This window comes from Drosophila teissieri, chromosome 3R, assembly GCF_016746235.2.
Source record: "Drosophila teissieri strain GT53w chromosome 3R, Prin_Dtei_1.1, whole genome shotgun sequence".
NCBI classification, from domain to species: domain Eukaryota; kingdom Metazoa; phylum Arthropoda; class Insecta; order Diptera; family Drosophilidae; genus Drosophila; species Drosophila teissieri.
Genome location: NC_053032.1, coordinates 20,618,951 through 20,637,190, shown reverse-complemented (window position 1 = coordinate 20,637,190; position 18,240 = coordinate 20,618,951). Strand labels below are relative to the sequence as shown.

The 18,240-nt window shown below is 44.9% G+C and overlaps 1 protein-coding gene across 1 annotated transcript in view; it reads right to left on the bottom strand.

Moving 5' to 3' along the window:
- Window positions 1-18,240, bottom strand: part of LOC122620297 (nephrin) — a 71,446-nt gene that overhangs the window by 49,013 nt on the left and 4,193 nt on the right. Inside the window, exon 2 of the mRNA XM_043797683.1 lies at window positions 2,440-3,207. Coding sequence (XP_043653618.1) covers window positions 2,440-2,752 — 313 coding nt within the window. The 5' untranslated portion in view covers window positions 2,753-3,207. The remainder of the gene's footprint in view (window positions 1-2,439; window positions 3,208-18,240) is intronic.

Below are 18,240 nucleotides of genomic sequence, written 5' to 3'. Positions count from 1 at the left end.
TGTTTTTCCCTTTGAAGTCCATAAAAATTAACAAAAAATCAATTTACAACACAAACGATGCGCTGATGAGGCGAGTGAAGAGTGAGTAATGCATGGGTAAATATATGGCGTGGAGTGGCCCTTGTGGATGTTTTCATGTTTTCATTGCAATCGAATGTGCGCTTAGTGACGCCGCCTGTGATCTAAGCTGCCACTGCCACTGCCACTGCCACGCCCACTGCCCTTGGGGTGGTTTTTTCTTGCAGTGCATGCATATGAACACTTTTTCGCGAGCGTGTTGATTGCCCATCAAAGCAAAGCCAAGGCCAGCGAAAAAGCAGCAGGAGCACAGCAAGAGATTTGCATACAGCACACACACAATAAGTCCCCTTGATGGCAAATACTTGTACACTTGGAAAAACAAAGCAATGCAATGGAAGAAATACAAGTATGATGAATTAAAGTGGAAATTTTATAGCGGCTACATACTATCATACATTACCTAAATGATGAAGAAATGGTTAATGGTATTGAAGATTTATTTATATTTTAAGACTTAATTGGTTTGTGAGTTATCCAGACCAATTTAAGCCTTGCACAATCGGAATCTATTTTTTCCGGTGCAGTTGTTGCTGTAGCGTCAGCAGGAACATAAAAATAGCGACGATTATGATGAAAATATTCATGCGACAAACGGAAGCCATATCTCCTGGCTGGTTGGGTCTGAAACTCTTTCTCCCCCCCAAAAAAAAAGCACGCGATGTGCTGGGACTTGTTTATGTGCCAACGATACGCAGCACATTTGAATTCCACTTAAGGCGTCACCACGCATCGCATATGTGTGTGTTTTGGCCACAGTTCCAGAAACACGGCGCAACTCCTTTAGCCGAAACTCCTTATAGCTCCTATAGGATCAATAGCAAGTCAAGTCAATAGGAGTCGTCTAGATACTTGAGGCATGAAGCTACGGAAAAGAGCTTTTCTGGCGTAGCCATGCAAATGCCCAGATGAAGCCGGGAGTCAGTCGAGGATTGGCGCTAATAAAGCGGCAAACGTAATTAAATTTAATGCCCGAGATGCTCAGACAAAAGCCAAGCGACCATGACGCCCAAGTCGGCAAATGTCTAAATCCGAGTATAGAAATTCAATTTACTACAAAATCCCATGCATCGGTGGGCTCGACGACGACAAACGGCAGCGGAATAGAAAATGCTGGGAAATGTCTCTCGATTTCGGCAAATCCTGTCATAAATTTCAGGCGCCTTTGGCCACGTCCCAAAGCCCAACCCATCCTGTTCTCGCCGAGCTCCTCGAAACAAGATCCTTTAAGGCAACAAAGGAAGACGGCGCACGCAGACGAGGAACCCAAAAACGAAAATATGCTGATGTCGATGCCGAATTATGATTTGTTTTTGTCGACTGGCCGGCGGGCAGAAAGGGGCCGGCATCAGACACATTGGGGAAATGGGATTTGCCCCAAGGTTACCATCCAACCAACTACTCGCAACAACAACCAGTTGAGGCGCTCGTAAAAAGCACAAGGCACCACCGGTTTTCCATCACCCACCAGCGATATGGTATCCTCGAGCGGACCCAACACATCCTCGACCTCGCAAATTATAAAGTTGTTTGGCCAAAAGTGCTGACGCCTCTCGCACCATGGCTTGCAAGTTTTTTCTTCGTTGTTGAAAAATGTGCCAAAAAGCCAAGGCGAAAATGGAGAGAGTGGTGGAAAAACTTCTGCACGTTTTATCCAACGCACATTGATAAGGATATTTTTTTTGGCAGTCGTCGCATGATTTGCAAGTTTGCACAAAATGCTTCAGCAAGATGAACGTTTTGTGCAGACGTGAGCGAAAATGCGATGACCTCTTGGCATAGTTTTGGCTCCTTTCGTTTCCCATCTAAGGATTTACATGCCGATGATCAAATCAAGTGGCCAGCTCTGCGAGCTTATGGGATTGTGAACAGGTGTTGGCTCGGACCAACGGAAATGAAGTAACGGGCATCTACATGCAAGTTATAACATCTTAAATCAGCAAACTACGCAAGTTCTTTCTGCATTCAGAAGCTAACAAGTTCATTCCATATTAACATTAAATCTAGCTGAAATTTTCATATTTACTGGACATTTTTTGCACTGCTCTTACTGTGTTTACTTCGATTCCCACCAAATGCTGCTGCATTTTAAACAGTTTTCTATTGTCTGGCCAAATCCTAATGACGAGCGCAGACCATAACGAGCAAGACTTCCCTTCAATAATTTGAGGGTAAACCAGCAGCTCGTTACTGCTGCAAATAACTGAGTTTGAAGCTGACTTTCTTTTCAGTTTTCCGTTTTCGTTGCAAAAGCGAACTGAACCCAAGCGCCCGAATCCAAAACTCCTGCCAATCGTTAGCAGTTATTGTTATTGCGAGTATTACAGTTGCTGGTGGCTGGTGGTTGGTGGTTGTACTCACTGTTCTTTTGAAAATCCTGCGACTCCTCGTCCGCCGAAACCGATTTCAGTTGCTGCAGGCAAGTCAACAGGACCAACGTGAAGCCGACAGCCCAAATCGTTTTCCCATTGTCCGGGCATCTCGTCCGTGATTTTCGATGTGTGTTCATGTTGCACTTGCATTTGGTGTTGCCTTTGCTGTTGCTGTTGCTTTTGCTGTTGCACTTGCTGTTGCATTTGCTGTTGCCGGCTTGTCTTGGCCAATATGTCGTTTGCATGGCTGTTGTTTCGGTTTCCAGTGTATTTGTTGGCAATAAAAGCTGCATGGCTGTCATTTTGTCGTGCTTGCGGTGCGTTGTGCCAAACGCAAGAACGTCTCGTCATTTATGTGGCAAACTTCAATTTGACCAGAGTGTCAAAGAAACAAGCAGCAGGAGTATACAAGTATATTGCCAAGTAGTACAGAATGTTGCAGTTTGCAGCTGGCAGTTCGGGTTACTACGTCTCTGTGTTCTGGTGTTTTTGCGTTTTTCTGACCTGGCGGCGCCAATAAACACGCGTCTCCTTGTTATGGCCGCTCGGCTATTTCCGCTTCCGCCGTTGGCTTTAATGAAGCGCCAATGTACTCGTGGCCCATAAAAAGAGCATTTCCGTCGACATTTACGAATGCATGTCCATGTGAGTCAGATCAAGTCCATAGCATCGCTTAATGTGCTTTTACATGTTCATTCGCCCTTTTATGGACATTCCGTTTCGTATTTTGGTGGATTGTTGGTTGGGGTGGGGAATCCTGTGAATAGAAAACCAAACGTCAAAACATGAGTAAGTGCTGATTGTTTTTGGTGGAGGTACACAGGAAAAAATTCGGTAAAAATATATTTCAAATGTTTAGTAGATAGATGCTTAATAGATACTTTTATAAAAACCTTATATACTTTATATTCATTGATCCCATATATATATAATATATATATTTCGTTAGTTTTTGTACGGTTTTAATTCAAGTGTTGTAACAACTGGCTGGCAGAAATATGAAATGTGCTAATAAAAATGTTTACACGCTGGACGTCAGGCAAATTGGGCTCGTAAAGAGCTGGCCGAAAAGGGTAAGGCCAGAAGTGGCAGCAAGGAGCCCACGAGACTGACTCACAAAGGAGTCGGCGTATGCGAAGGACTCGAGGGGAGTACACTTCTCGAAATTGGTTGTTTTATGTGGCCATCGCATCGATGAAGTGTGATTAATGGCGCGTTTCAATGCGAGATGCGTAATTAAGGCTGTAGATTTATGTGCTGGTCGCAGCTGAGTCCTGACCTCGTAACTCACCCCCTCGTAACTCGCAACTCACAAATTTCAACTCTCGACTCTCATCTGCTTAACCCCCGGAGTTGTTGGCCCATAAAATCGAGCCCTCGCTGAGTGCTGCTTTATCACCTAGCCAAATGTTGCCGCCGCGCCTTTTAATTGCGTGTTTTCGGGGCAGCACGAGTGTCGACAATTAAACAACGCATCCAAATTGATAAGCCAACATCTACTCGAACTTGCTGTTGCAACCCCGATGAAAACCGCTCGTGCGTCTCGCTTATTTGGCCCTTAACCCACTGGTGTTGCAATAATGGAGTGAAGACGAGCCGGATCGGGTCGCAGCACCTCTCACTTTCACCTTAACCCAGAAAACGCGTGCTCGCTTAATTATGCAACATTTTGTATCGGCAACCATGCGACAAGTTTGCTTCTTCTCCAAGTGCGTCTGTGTGTGTGCTGGCCCGTTTTTAATGAGCATTTGTGGTCCACACACACACACACTTGCGCATTAAAGGAGTGCATATAAATAATATATACATTCTTCGCGAAAAGTTCATAAATTTGTAGGTTGCCATTTGATTAAAGATAATAACTTGAAATCCCGCCAAGGAGTACGCAATTTTTAAGGGCCGGATATTCTCCACCTTTTATACTTTTGCCTTTACACTGAAAAAAAAATATAGATAGCAAGGCAGAGTACTTGATGGGTAGATAATTTGTTTCTTTCGGTGTACCTGTATTTCTTGCTTTCTTTATTCCCTCTTTTCTGGTTACCTGCCCATAAATTAGCCGGGGTGAGATCTCAGGCTATTGACAGTCAAACTTTGCTCATTAGTAAATTTCTGACAAGCAACGCATGTTCCTCCATCTGTCTGCCCCCAGGGATATAGCCACATAAAAATATCGTGTATATATATAGAAAGAGAGAGCCCTGCCTTTTGGTGCGTATCTGTGGCATTCGGTTAGCATATTTTATTGCTGATTAATTAACTAGGCAAAGTGAAAGTGGGGAAGGAAAGGGACGACTTCGCAGTTGCATTGTGACGTTTCGGCCTGAACTTTAATGACACCAAGTGGAAGATTTGCTAATTAAAAAAGTTTGCCAATTCGAACACAAAACAAGGAGTGGCGCAGGGCTAATGAAAGGGATTTTCCCCCCGGACAAGAGGGAAAAGTTGAATTTCACTGCCGAGTATCGCATAACTATGGCCAACTACCGACGCTTAAAGCCCCCAGTTAGTCCGGTTAGTCCAAGTTGGGAAGCATTTACCGACAAGGAATTAGTTGTCCAATTTATAAGAAATTGTGTGTCGAAAATAGCACAGTTTGTCCAAGCGAAAGCCTCTAAGAAAGCCGGCTGATCTGATCCAACCTCCTGGCCACTCGGACACTCGGACATTTTGCTATTTTGGTAGCTGCCAGCCGGAGGCAGAGTATTTGCCTATTGATTGGTTTGCTGGTCAGGTGCTGCTGCTGCCATTCAACCGCCCACCTATCACCTATCAGGCATCGGGCATCGGGCGTCTTTGCAGATTTTAGCCTTGTCAAATTACCACAGCCATTCCATCATCGTTAGGCCCACCCCACTACTACCACTTCTGCACCCACTTGGCGAAAATGTGAATCCTGGAATCGGGGAATCCGGGAAAACGGGAACCCGTCATCAGGGCTCACAAATTTATGGGCAAATGCTCAACTTTGCCATAAATGTTCATCATAATGTGACACAATTTCCTCAAGATTTAACGCCGCATAAAACCCCCTCCGCACATTCCCATATGCTAATGGAGGCGGCCAAGGAGGCGGCAGTGCGTGTGGGAATAGAAATGGAACTGGGATTGGGATCGGGAATGGGAATGGCAATGGCAATGGTACTGGCAAAGGCAATGGCAATCTTGGGGGGAGAGAACTCCCTCATGCATTGTGCAATCCACATGCTCAATAAAGTCAAAGACGCATAACTCTCTGGCAGCTGGCATAAATTTCTCAAATAAAATAATGTGAAATAAAATAAAATATAAATTCAGCTGCAGCCAGTCAGTCAGCGCATGCAGGCGACAGATAGACGCAGTGTGAATTTAACTGACAACCACCACCACCAACAACACCACTTATCGGCCAGCTGGGAGCGGCTCCAAAATGGGAAGGAGAGGGAGGAGGCTTAAAGGAGCTCCAACGCGAATGGCGAATGTGGCAGCGTGTGATATATCATAAGCATGCGTCTGACAAGCGTAAGTACCGCCGCTGTCACTGTCACAGGACTAACAGGACGAACAGGACGAACAGGACGAGGAGGACCAACGGGAGCAGCAGAAGCGCCAACTTCTTGGCGACGACGCGTGTTATTACACCATGCGGCATACTTTTAGCGCCACTCAAAGAACATTTCGCTGGCATTGTTGTGGTGCACTGCGAGGAATGTATTTTAGCTTGTGCAAAGGATAGGCATGATAATAAGTGATTCAAATCTATTAAGCCTAAGCAATTATATAGATGAGCAGTGTAAATGCCTTATGATTTGTACGCAAAGCACGATCATTCTACGCTAGCATGCCACAAGCGTGTCCATCGCATTTTTCAGTGTATCTGCTTGTTTGTGTATAAATAAAAGTTGAATTATGACAAAAGGAGCCAGCAGTGAGTGAGTAGCGGATGCCGGGCCAAAGGAGCCGCCAACCTGCCCACTATGGCCCGATAATGCGCTTGCCGCTGACTTCCCCGTGACTTGGAGCGTGTGTGTTTGCCGTGCGTGTGTGTGTGTGTGTGCGTGCGAGGCGTTTAACATGTCGTATGCGCAATTTGTGAAATATGTGAGAACAGAGCCTGCCAGCATGAGCAATAAGTTCTGCTTCCCCACTCTGCAGTGTCTGCAGTGTGTGTGTGTAAGTAAGCAATTAGTTGCCTTTTCAGCTGAAGTAAAAGCAAATCGGGTGAGTGGCAAGCGGGGTGCATGGAGAGGAGGATAAGCAAACAGCAGCTCATTAATATCCTTTATGCGTTTATTACATCAGCAGGCGGCGTCTTATGAAAAAACATAAATTAATGCAGAGCATCGTCCGCAAGAGCGGGCAGAAAAAATAACAATTAGGACGGCAAACGGCGAAAGGCAGTTGGTCGAATCAATCAGACAATATTCAATATAATTGGCCTAATTTATTTGTCACGCTCCAGTCGCCATTTCTCATGCGTTGCGCTCTGTACATGTATGCCACATAATTGGCAAGACGACTCTGTGCAACATTCTGTGTAATGAAAATTAAAAATTAATGCTCAAAGGTGGGCGCATGCAAAAATGCTTTAATCAAATCCCCATCGGTCCGGGTTAAATATTAAATATGCTTTTCCCTCGCTTTTTCACTTGATTCTTGTTTAAATAAATATTTGCCGTCCAGGCACTGACCTTTTGGCCTCATTGCGTCCCCAGCATTGATTGAAGTTTTTCATGTTCCTTTTTTTTTGATACATACTTTGATATTTTGTATGTTCGGTCGCACTCAGTGGATTCCAAGCTCATGTTGTTTGGGCAGCCGGCCAAGGCAAACAAAGGAGCAAGGCTCCTTGTCTCACATTATGCTCCCCAAATAGGAATTTATTCATGTGCTTATAGTGGGCACTTCAATTTTTCATTCCTTCATTGAGAGATTACAGTCTTTGATTTTACTCGCTCCGCATTTTCCATTTTTCCTCGACTTTTAAGCTAAATGTGTAGAGGAAACTAAGGAAATGGTTGCAGGTAAGAGCTTTATAAATGTATTCCTATTTAAATAGAAACAAGTTCTTGAAAGTTAGGTACGGCTTTCGGGTTCTGCAACTTGTATAGTTGAAATTCCATTTTTAGAGCAGAACTTCTGATATTTGATTAAAGCCTCAGAGAATGAATAGGTGCGATAGCACGGCACAAAAGGCTTAAAAAACAAGGACAATGGGCTGCCGCAATTCACTTTATCTTTGTGCTCGGGCGCCTTGGGCCATTTTGCTGTGGAATCCGGAAATCACAAAGGGAAACTACATAAAAAACTACTCCATTTGACTAATTTAGTTCACGCACACGGCAGTGTGGGAAATTGCTATGGGATGGACACAAAGTTCAGCCTTCCCTGGACGGCTGTCAGTCACAGGACATCCAGGAAACCCAGTCGTGGAACTGGAACTGGTCTCCTCACCTGTCCAAGCGCCCTGACAGCTTTATATATACATAAATAAACCAAATGGGTAAACACGACGGCTGCTGCTTTGGCTGTGGTTGCCACCAAATTTACCTTAAATTTGACAACATGCGCCAGGAACACAGGTGGCGCCTCTGCGGCAGACTTTCATTTGGGGGCCATGGCCCCGCCCAAGTTTGGCTCACATTCCACCCCTTTTTCGGAATCCCGACTCATCCGTCAATCATGTCGGCGATTCCTTATTTACTTACACACTCTCTGGGCTGGCTTTAATTTGGTGTTCGCATATTTTGCCCAAACTTTGCTTTAAATTAATGCCAACACATTTGTTAGCGACAAACTTTGCCACTTCCTTCAATTTACAATAGCAGCTGAACAGCTGTGGCAATTAAATTAAACGTTTTAAATTGCCAAATATACATTTACACGTGTCCCGGGCCAAGCCCGAAATTTGAATTTAAATTGAAGTTAGTTGGGCCAGTAAGCCGCACAGCATTTCCCTTTGAACGCCTTCTAATCCTTCAATTAATAATCTTCAGCTCTCAACTTTTAGCCCGAACCAAAAAGAAAACGTGGGTGAGCCCAAAGTTTCAACCGATTTTTTGTTTTTTTGCCATTTTGGTTCGGTCGACGAACCCTTTTCGTGGTTGGAATTTTTTGTCAGAAACAATTATTTAACGGTCGCTTCTTGTGTTTTGCATTTTTATACTCTCTTGTTCGCAGAATTAAATATCTAATTTATCAAGCCTTCAACGCTGGCATCGCCAATAATTAAACTTCCCGCCCAGGGAATGTGGGTGGTCTTAATTTTCATTTTTCTGTGGAGGGGCGGCGGGTGGCAGATGTCAACTTTAAGATTTCAGCTTGTCACCTGGCTGCCACAAAAGGCCGTTGGCCTGAGGGGGCGTCACAGGGATCATTTCATTTAAAACACATGACGTTTAACCCACCCCCACACCCATGGCCACACCCACAGTCACACCCAGAGCCACAGCCACCCATCATCCTGCCAAGAGAGGAGAGAACAGTGCCCAGATGTCCTTTTGGTCTTGTTTTTGTTAGCTTGTCGCAGCCTTGACTGACTTTGTTTATCTTTCATTATTTATTCTCTTATCGGAAAGCTGCGATAAGGTCGACCGACGGCAAAAAGCACACATCACACTGCCCCCAACCATTGGCCATAACTAATTAATTATGCCTTCTTAAAGCGGCGCTAAACGTTGCTGTATGCGTTAGTTGTGAAGTTGTATAGGTAGACTCCTACATATATACGTTTAGTGGGCAGTCCAAACTGAGCTAATCCACTTATCCCACTGCGAATCCGACGAGTGACGGACTGGCGAACTGATGGCCCGGGAAGGGGACTACCTGGCTGCTGGCCAGCGAAATAGAGGAGAACAACTTGCAACTTGTTTTCGTATTAATTAGAAAAATAAACAAAGCGCCAAGCGCTGAGAAATCAAATTAAAAGTAAATTGAGAGCAGTTTGGGGGCATGGATGGCAAGTAGCAGTGAGAAATTGAATGGGGGGGGGGGCCAAAAGGGTGTACCCTTCTCGGAAAAGCCAAAACCAATTATAGACTCTGGCAGGGGTAGCAATCTATTTTTCCTCGGGGAGAATGACAACTACTGCTTGTACTTCAAGTGTCCCAAGTCTATCTAAGAACGAGTATGTTGGGGTAATATTTACTTGGCCATTTAATTAATAGTCATGCATACCGAATGACACAAATGCATTTGCATCTGGCATTCTAGATTCAATATGTTTTCTAGAGTCGAGAGAGCAGATATTTTTAATTAGCCCGCGGGCCAGAAATAAACCGAGCAGAGGGGCAAATGGAATCGCAGAATCGCGGGAATCGCGGATTCTTGACATATTGCCAGCAGCTGAGAGGCGGCAAGATGCATGAGTGAAATGGCTGAGGCGTAGCACGTGCCGCATCATGGAAAATTGTTTGCATTTTCCGCCACACCTCCCCCCGCAAATGGGGAAAATGGTGGGGCGTTGGGGTCAGGGGTTCAGCATACACACGCACGCACTCAGTTATCGGCTACTTAAAATAAACAGTTTAATGTGCAAAGTTTTGGGGCTGCCTCGCAGGAACAACAAGCAATCAGGCGGCGATATGCAAAGGACCTCGTCCTGTTCCGACCATCTTTTCGACGGGACAAACAAGCCATTCAGCCATCTAGCCATCCTGCCAGCCATCCTGCCATCCTGCCATCCAGCCAGCTATGGCCAAAGTTTTTCGGGGGCAATCATTAAAATTCATTTCCTATCGACAGTCAGCAGAGACACACCCGCACACATGTACTCATGTTATAGATGACGCCATTTAGTTTGAATATCTATGGCCGCACATATCCACATCCTTCGCCTCCGCATCTCTGCACACATATGAGGTCCTTTCTCCATCCCCCCTCTCTCTCTATCTATCTCCATCTCCTTCTGTCTCGCTCCTTCTATTCTGTAAACAGCTTTCTCTGTGTATTTTCACAAGTGCCTCAGAGCGATTTGAATGCGGCAATTCCTTTTGAATTGATCCCAAAAGTGACCTTTGATTTTCGATACGATTTCAGTCATTTTCACATGGCCCCAGCTAAAAGTCTCCAGCGACTTGGAGAGCCACCGGGAAATCGGAAATCGGCACAACAGAAAGAGATGGAACCACAGGGACAGAGAGAGACGGTCACAGGTCACAGGCCACAGGCACAACCCAAGCCAGCGAAGCCATTTTGTGTGTGTTTGTAGTTTGAGTGCCGCCCGCATTAGTGGCGAATATAAATTTTGTCCGTAGACCCGAAAACAGCGAATGTTGAATGCTGAATGGCTGATGGCATATAGTGGCACCCAAAACCGAAATCAAAACCACAAGCGAAGCCAAAAGCCCCGGCGACATCCTCAGTGACAAAAGCGACGAAACGATGGCAAAAATCAAACTAAAACTTCCACCCATGAAAATCATAATTCAAACGCTGAAATCAGCACACAGATTTTCCCCTACGCATATGCGTACGAACAGTTGCGGGCAGGCGAATAGTTCTAAAAGTTGGAAATATATCATTTTTAACTTAAGAATCTTTAAGTTTCAATTATAAATAAGATTTTATATTATCATGCTTAGAAGCTAAAGCTCAACACAATTTAGTTACCAATTATTGCTTAATAAAGTGTAAACTGTAACTTCTCGAGCTGCTGATTTAGTTATTATTAGAAGTAATTGGAATTGGCTGCTACTCTTATAATTTTGGGTGGAACTGTGCCACCATCAGTCTTTTGAGGCCACCCAGTGAACACGAACACCCCCCTTTTCGCCCCCCTGCGATTGTTTCGTGTGTATACAATGGCAACTATTGAAAATACGCAAAGCCTCTTTCGGCATGTCCTTGTGCTGCTTCTGCTGCTTCTGTGATTCCGATGCTCTGCCTTTGACCCCCGGAAAATTCCCAAATTGCGCCCGGAAAATAGAAGCTCCACTGGCTCCACTCCCGGAGCACCGCCAAAAGTTCCGGCTGAGTGGGACGCGTGTGCGTTTTGTTTTATTGCCAGCTTGGAAACGCTGCCAAGCCGTTTTCCACTGGGTTTGCTTAGGGCAAACACTTTCCCCGCTCTTTTGTTGGCCCATTGTGTGCGGGGATAATCGAAGCCATAAATAACAGGCGCGAAAGCTTCGCGTTCCCGGCCGCTTCCCCCTTTTTTTCGCATTTTTTCTGCCTTTTTTGTGTGCTGTTCACATGGAGAGGGGGAGGGGGACGGGGATGGGGTGTACGATAACAAAAGTGCCAAAAGTGACAAACAGCAGGCGACCGTCAACGCCGAAGCCAAAGCCAAAGCCACCCATTGGCCAAAGCCAACTCGTTAGTAAATCCAATTTGTGCGTGAATGTCAACAGTTTCGGTGCAGTCACAGTTAGAGTTACTATTACTGCCACGCCCCCCTCTGCCACGCCGCCCCTTTGCACGGTGGAAAATTGCGGAAAATAGCAACTGGCGTCAAAAATCGCGTGAGCTGACATGTGACCGAGTTACGGGACGAGTTGCATTCGATTTGAGAGCGTTTCGTTTTTTTAAATCAATTAAAAATTTACATTTCATTCACACAATAAATAATTTGCATAATAACCGAGCATCCACACTCACACGTAGGCGCGCATAATTAAACGTTTAATATATGCACGAGAACAAAAAACAACGCATTCCATATGGGTCGCATTTTATAAACAGTTTTCAATTAATTACAGCACTCGCCCAAACAAGGCATTTTAAATGCTGGCCAAAGTGGAGCTGCTGCATCGGATGGCGGGTGATGCATCACAATAACAATGATTATTGCATACACTTTCATAAATTCATTTGCTCTTTAAACGAATTTACGGATATAACTTTGCAATAAATCGGATTCCATATATATGCAAGTATATATGTATACATATTGAAGAATTTTGGATCCAGCAGAGCCAGCAGTCGTAGGATTGACACTGCAGTGCTGGCAAACATAAATCGAGGCTGTCTGTGATAAATTTAGACCCTCTGGCGACAGCGAAAGCCAGACAAAATGTCTTCTCGGGAGACATTTCTCCAGAATCTACAAATGCAGTCGGCTCCAAAAGGGATTTCTGCGGCATATTCCCCAAGGTTTCCGGAATTCTACGGCCTCCTTTGAAGCCGAATGTCTGGGTCGGCGTTCTAACAAAGTATTTAAATCTGTATCTTTAGAAATTCAAGCCAAACGACCACAAGTGCAAAGACAGCAGGCACATTAAAATCTGTTTTTAATTCCACAGTAAAAATACTGACCAGCAGTCGGAATGCAAACACTTTGGCAAAGCAAAACAATTGCCTGAAAAAAGCAGGCAAATCAGTTCAAGGAAATAAAACAATATTTAAATAAATCAAAATTAGCATCAGCCGCAAAAGTGCTGTCGAGGAAACAAACCCAAGGCGAGCCAAGGCAAAAGCAACTGCAAAGGCACCAAAGTACGAGTATCTGTATCTACGTATCTACGAGTTACAGACGAGGCATCTCTGGGTGTTTGTGTGTTGTTGTGCCTGTGAATCGAGGCATGTTTTACATAATACAATTTCCATTTGCCGAAAATAAAACACACGGCTCTGGCAACGTGCTAAACAGACTACCGGCAGTCCCAAATCCACACGATTCAGATACATATGTATCTGAATCTGAATCTGTAGTGGGAGTAGCTGTATCTGTATCTGCATCTGGAGACGGGGGCTGCGTAGCTCCAGCGTTCGTCATTTTAAATACCAAATATATTTTGATTCCATTTTGGTCAAGGCCCTGGAAGCTTCATCTTCCTCAATCGGCTTGCGGTTGCCCGGCCACAGTCTGTTCTGGCTCAAATTGACATTGAGTTATGGCCCGGTTTCCCCTTCAGATGCCACAGTATCTCCGGTTGGACCGGAGCTCCTTTCTTTTTAAATGATTTTCAAATTGTACTGCCCAGCTAGCCCAGCTAGCTAGTGAGCAGAACAAATAAACAAGCAGCATTGAAATAAAGTGATGATTTATGTTCATTTCAGGACTACCTACCTACCTACGCGCCAAAGACTTTAATAAAATGCCATAAAAAATGGTCATATTTAATTGTCGGCCAGTTGCGGGGACAGGAAAATGTTAATAAATGTCAAGACTGTTTCCACTCAACTGACAAAATGAGCAACGAGCTTGAAGTTGACACCGACTGTCCACCGCAGACAACGTCATCAGCGTAGAATAAAATGAGATAACCCCCAGCAAGCTGCTGGTCGCGTTGCCCCTTCATAATTTGACATAATTTATGAGTTTTCAATTTATCATCTCGCAAGCTTCTGTGGAAGCTGAAGAGGCCGAGGAAGCTGGGAAAGCTGCACTTGCATCCGCCAATTCGCCCCGCATTTCGAACTGTCAAAGTTGAAGCCCGTTTCGAAATGTCAAATGTCAATGCTGATTGCGCGAAGCCGAAACTGTGAGATCCCCAAATGCATCTGAGGCACACATGTTCCGGCTCCCACAACGCATTAGCCCGCCTGAGCCCGGCCTGCTGCTGATCTCTGTGGGAAGTGGATCCCCTTTTCCCAATTCCCACTTCAACCCCAATTCAACCCCACTTCGTCACCCATAAAATATTGCCACTTGTCATCGATGAAGCGCCGTCCGTCCGTCTGTCCGTACGTCCGTCTGTCCGTCCGTTTGCCTGTCGCGCATGTTGTTCTTGTCATTAAAGTCGTAAGCACTGTCACGTAGCTGTCAATTCAAAAAATCGCATTAGCCAGCAATAGAATCTACATGCTGCGGGCACAAATTCGGCAGAATTTACTTACTCGTGCAGAGGAACAAAAATCATACAAAATACCAAAGGCCTACGTCTTCAGGAACATGTTTTCAGCAAATTTCAGCTAAGAACTTCAAAGGTGACACATTCTAGAGCAAACTTGAGGACTATAGAATAATTTAAGCTGCCCATTTAATTGGAACTTTCTGACTTGACTGTCAGTCCTTTATTATGAGCATTTAGGCTTTATACTTCCTGATTTTTCTTATTTTTTGCAGTGCACTTATCTGCTTATTATGTGCTAGATGGTATGCATTATGTATGTGCATATTTATGACAACTGTCGCTCCGGCGACTCGACTGCCGCTCACATCACATTGGGAATTTAGGGCCCGCAGATGGAGATTACCGGGTCGTAAACCCGACACTCAACTGCGACGCAACTGCGTGTACGGGCAAGTTGGCCGGCCAGATAAGAAGGCTCAGAAGGCTGAGAAGGCTGAGAAGGCTGAGATGGCTAAGAAGGCGAACACTTGGCGGGCTGCACATAATTAGCGGTGGCCACTTAACTAGCACTCCTCGTCTCCCCTCTTCCCTGCCCCTGCTACTAAATGTCAACGTAAATTTGCATTTTTAAAGCGCATAAAAAGGGCTTACAAAGGCAGCGGCAGTCGAAAAAGGTATGAAAAAGTAGGAAGAATCCAAACGAAAGGTAACAAAATGCAAAACATGCGCAACAGGAAGCGGGAAACAGCAGGAGCCGCAGGACTTAAATGCTTTTAAGCCAACGACACTGCAATGAAAGAGGGAAAAGTGGTTAAGGAATTGTCGCTCAAACATGTGCGACATGTGCATTTTGGATGGATGCGGACACGGATACGGATTTGCCGAGGCTTCACGTTAAACGCCTTTTCAAAATGCTCGTGCAGCGCCATTGAAGGCAAAATCAATTACAACAAAGCGGGGGGAAGTGAAAAGCATTTTAACGACAGCATTCAGAGTTCGCGCGCGAGCGGCTTTCATTCAATCATTTACATAAAATTTTATTTAACAAGCGAATTCCAAAGGCTTTCATTTTTAATGCAGCCCCCGCTCACCCCACAGATTCCAGATTTCCCAGGACTCTGTTGGCAGGACAGGACTCTCCGTACTCCCCAGCGATTGCTGCCACAATCCGGTTGGAACATGTGTGTGTGTGAGTGTGTACGCCTTTAAGGCGTGTATGCATATGGCATGAAACTTCATTATGAGTGCTTCAATATTTCTGCAAATAAAATGCCAGTCGAAGGCAAATTGAAAATGAAAATCCAGCATGGCAGAGGGCCGATGTGAGAATATTAGCATACTTTGGGGGCGCAGTCAAAGTTTGTTTGCCGAAACAAATTAACCTTGAATATGGCACATAGAGTCCTGTCAAAACGAAGCTGAGCTGAGGAAATTATGCAAATGTGCTCAACACACACATACCAACAACAAAGGATGTCTCCGATAAGACCGGTGCTATACTAAGAAAATTGTCTATCTGCCCCACTGTCCGTCCCACTATCTAACTGACTGTCCGTCTATCTAACTGACTGACTGTCGTCTTGTGGCTTTGGCTTCTGGGAAAATTTATTAATTTCAAGCAGAACTCTGGAGACTTTGACGTCAGCTAGCTGATAAGCAGCCGCACGCTTGACAAAATCAATAATGGCAATACTGCTCTTGTTTCAGCTTCTGTGTTCTCTGTTCTACGTTCTGTGCACCGTTCCTGTTGGTATTTGCATGATTAATGAAGCCACGTAATTGATTACAGGGCCACGCCCAGGCCGAGCTAAAAAGAAAAAAAAACCAAAAAAAAACGGGAAAAAGAGCAACACAGGCGGAAGAAACAAAGGCAGGCCAAAGCCAAAGCCAAAGGCATTGGCAATGGCAACAGCAACTCGAAGTTTCGCATGATTTTGTATCATCGAAGGCAGCAGCAAGGCACACAGCTGATTGATGCGTCTGTGGTCGGGACAAAGGCACCTCCAACGCCACCCCCACCGCCACCGCCGCCCACAGCTAGTCAGCTCCACATCCCCCATCCCCATCCACATCCAACTCCAGCGAGCTGCTCCAGACCCATTTTCATTTCGATCTCCAGCATCATAATGCGACCACGCACGTGCGTGTGGCACATGATTACACAGCAAACAAAAACGGTGACTTTAGAGGGTGCTAGTGCAGTAAGAAGTCGAAAGGTCGTGTTTCAGAAACACTAGGCAAACTTTTTTATAATTAATAAAGCCAAGAAAATTTCCAAGCCAAGCTGCTAACTATCTACTACTCTAAACATACTTCATGGCTTGGGTTTGAATGGATACCATAAAATCCCCAAAGTTCCAATCTTGATATAATAGAAATTAGATTGCAGGACTAATTTGGGCACTAGGAATAAGTCGTAGTTTATCGTAGTGTAGCCTGTCAGAAGGACATGTGGAGAGCCCGGGCCAAAGGCAGAGCCGTGGCTGGCTGTCATTGACTGCGTGGATTGGCGTTGTCAACGATGCAGCGGGCAGGATGACAAAGATGATGATGCAGCCGCTTTCAAAAGCAGCAGGAGATAGCCGGGAAACGCTGGGAAATGCTGGGAAAAGCTGGGGTTGGAGGAGCATGAGGGGGTCGCCGGTGGTTTTGGGGCGGAAGTCGGGCATTCTCATGGCTGGTTATTTATGCGTAATTTCTATGCACACACGCAGAGGCGCTCCGGCTCTTCGGCTCATCGTCCTGGCAAGGGAATGGCATGGTATGGCTTGGCATGGAATGGATTGGCAAAGGGGGGACTGGGGATGGGCATCCTGGATGGCGGCCACTTCAGTACGAAGACCGCCCCAAGTGGTTGGCTTTGGCTTTCGCTTTGTTGGGCCGCCTTTGCCGTTCGTGGATCGGAGCTCATACAGGCGCACAATCATCAATCAAAATCAAAAGCCAAAGTACTTTTGACATTAATTTATTCAAAAGGGCTACAAGCTCCGCTTTCAAACTGCACCAAACGCACCGCAAAATGTGGAAATGTGGGAAGGATACAATTTCGAGATGCTCTCACACTGCAATTGTGATAGCAACCACTTGACCATAATAGTTATTTAATTTCGAATCGATGGCATGCAAATTCCTCGGCATGTTTGGCAAACGTAAAAATATTCTAATTAATATTTATGAAAGCAGCGACGACGCGCGCTTTGCATAAATCAACAGCATTTGAATAATAAATACGAATTATGCATTTAATTAAGATTTGCCACAAAAATCCCCATTCAGCGGTTCGCTTCGATGAGGCGGCTGGCGAACAAACAACAATTCACCGATTCCATTTCCATTTTCCCCCCGAAATTTTCCTCTTTTGCCGCTCTTTTTTTTTGCCATTGTCTACCTGCATGTGTGTGTGTGAGTGTGTGTATGTGTGTGTTTGTTCGTTTTCGGGCTAGCGAGATTTTGATTTCCTCAGCTTGCATCAGTCAAAGCGAAGCGGGCGACAGTCGAAAAAAGCAAACCCAAAACGAATCGAAGCCACGAACGCCGGGCGTTTTCAATCTAAATGCAAATGCTTGCGGTGTGCTTTTTGTTTCATCCTTGAGCCGCGACAACAGTAGTATCCGCAGTAGCATCAGCAGTAGCATCCGCAACAGCAGCAGCAGCATCCGCAGCAGCAACAGCAATTCAGGTGAAATCGCAACACAGAAAGCCAATTAAGCGACTCAGACATTAATCGAAGCTCGTTGCGGATATCGCGGCCACCGGGGAGAATCTCTTATAAAAAAGCAAGGCAATGGCAATTCGCCGTGTTTAATGCAAAAATCGCATTTGGTCAACAGCATTCCGCATCCCTGCAATTGTCCTTTTTATTCTGCTCTCCTTTACACGGAGATTTTCTGAGGTTTTTTATCAGATTTTTATTTGCATTACTTTGTTATAGATATATATAACAGGTTTCTCTCGAGTAAAATTATTATAAATTTGTAAAGTTTCCTGTTAACTTAAAGTGAGTAATTACTTGAATTTTATGAAAATCACTACTATTTTAAATCTTATAAAAATTTGCATATTCCAGAGCTGATCAG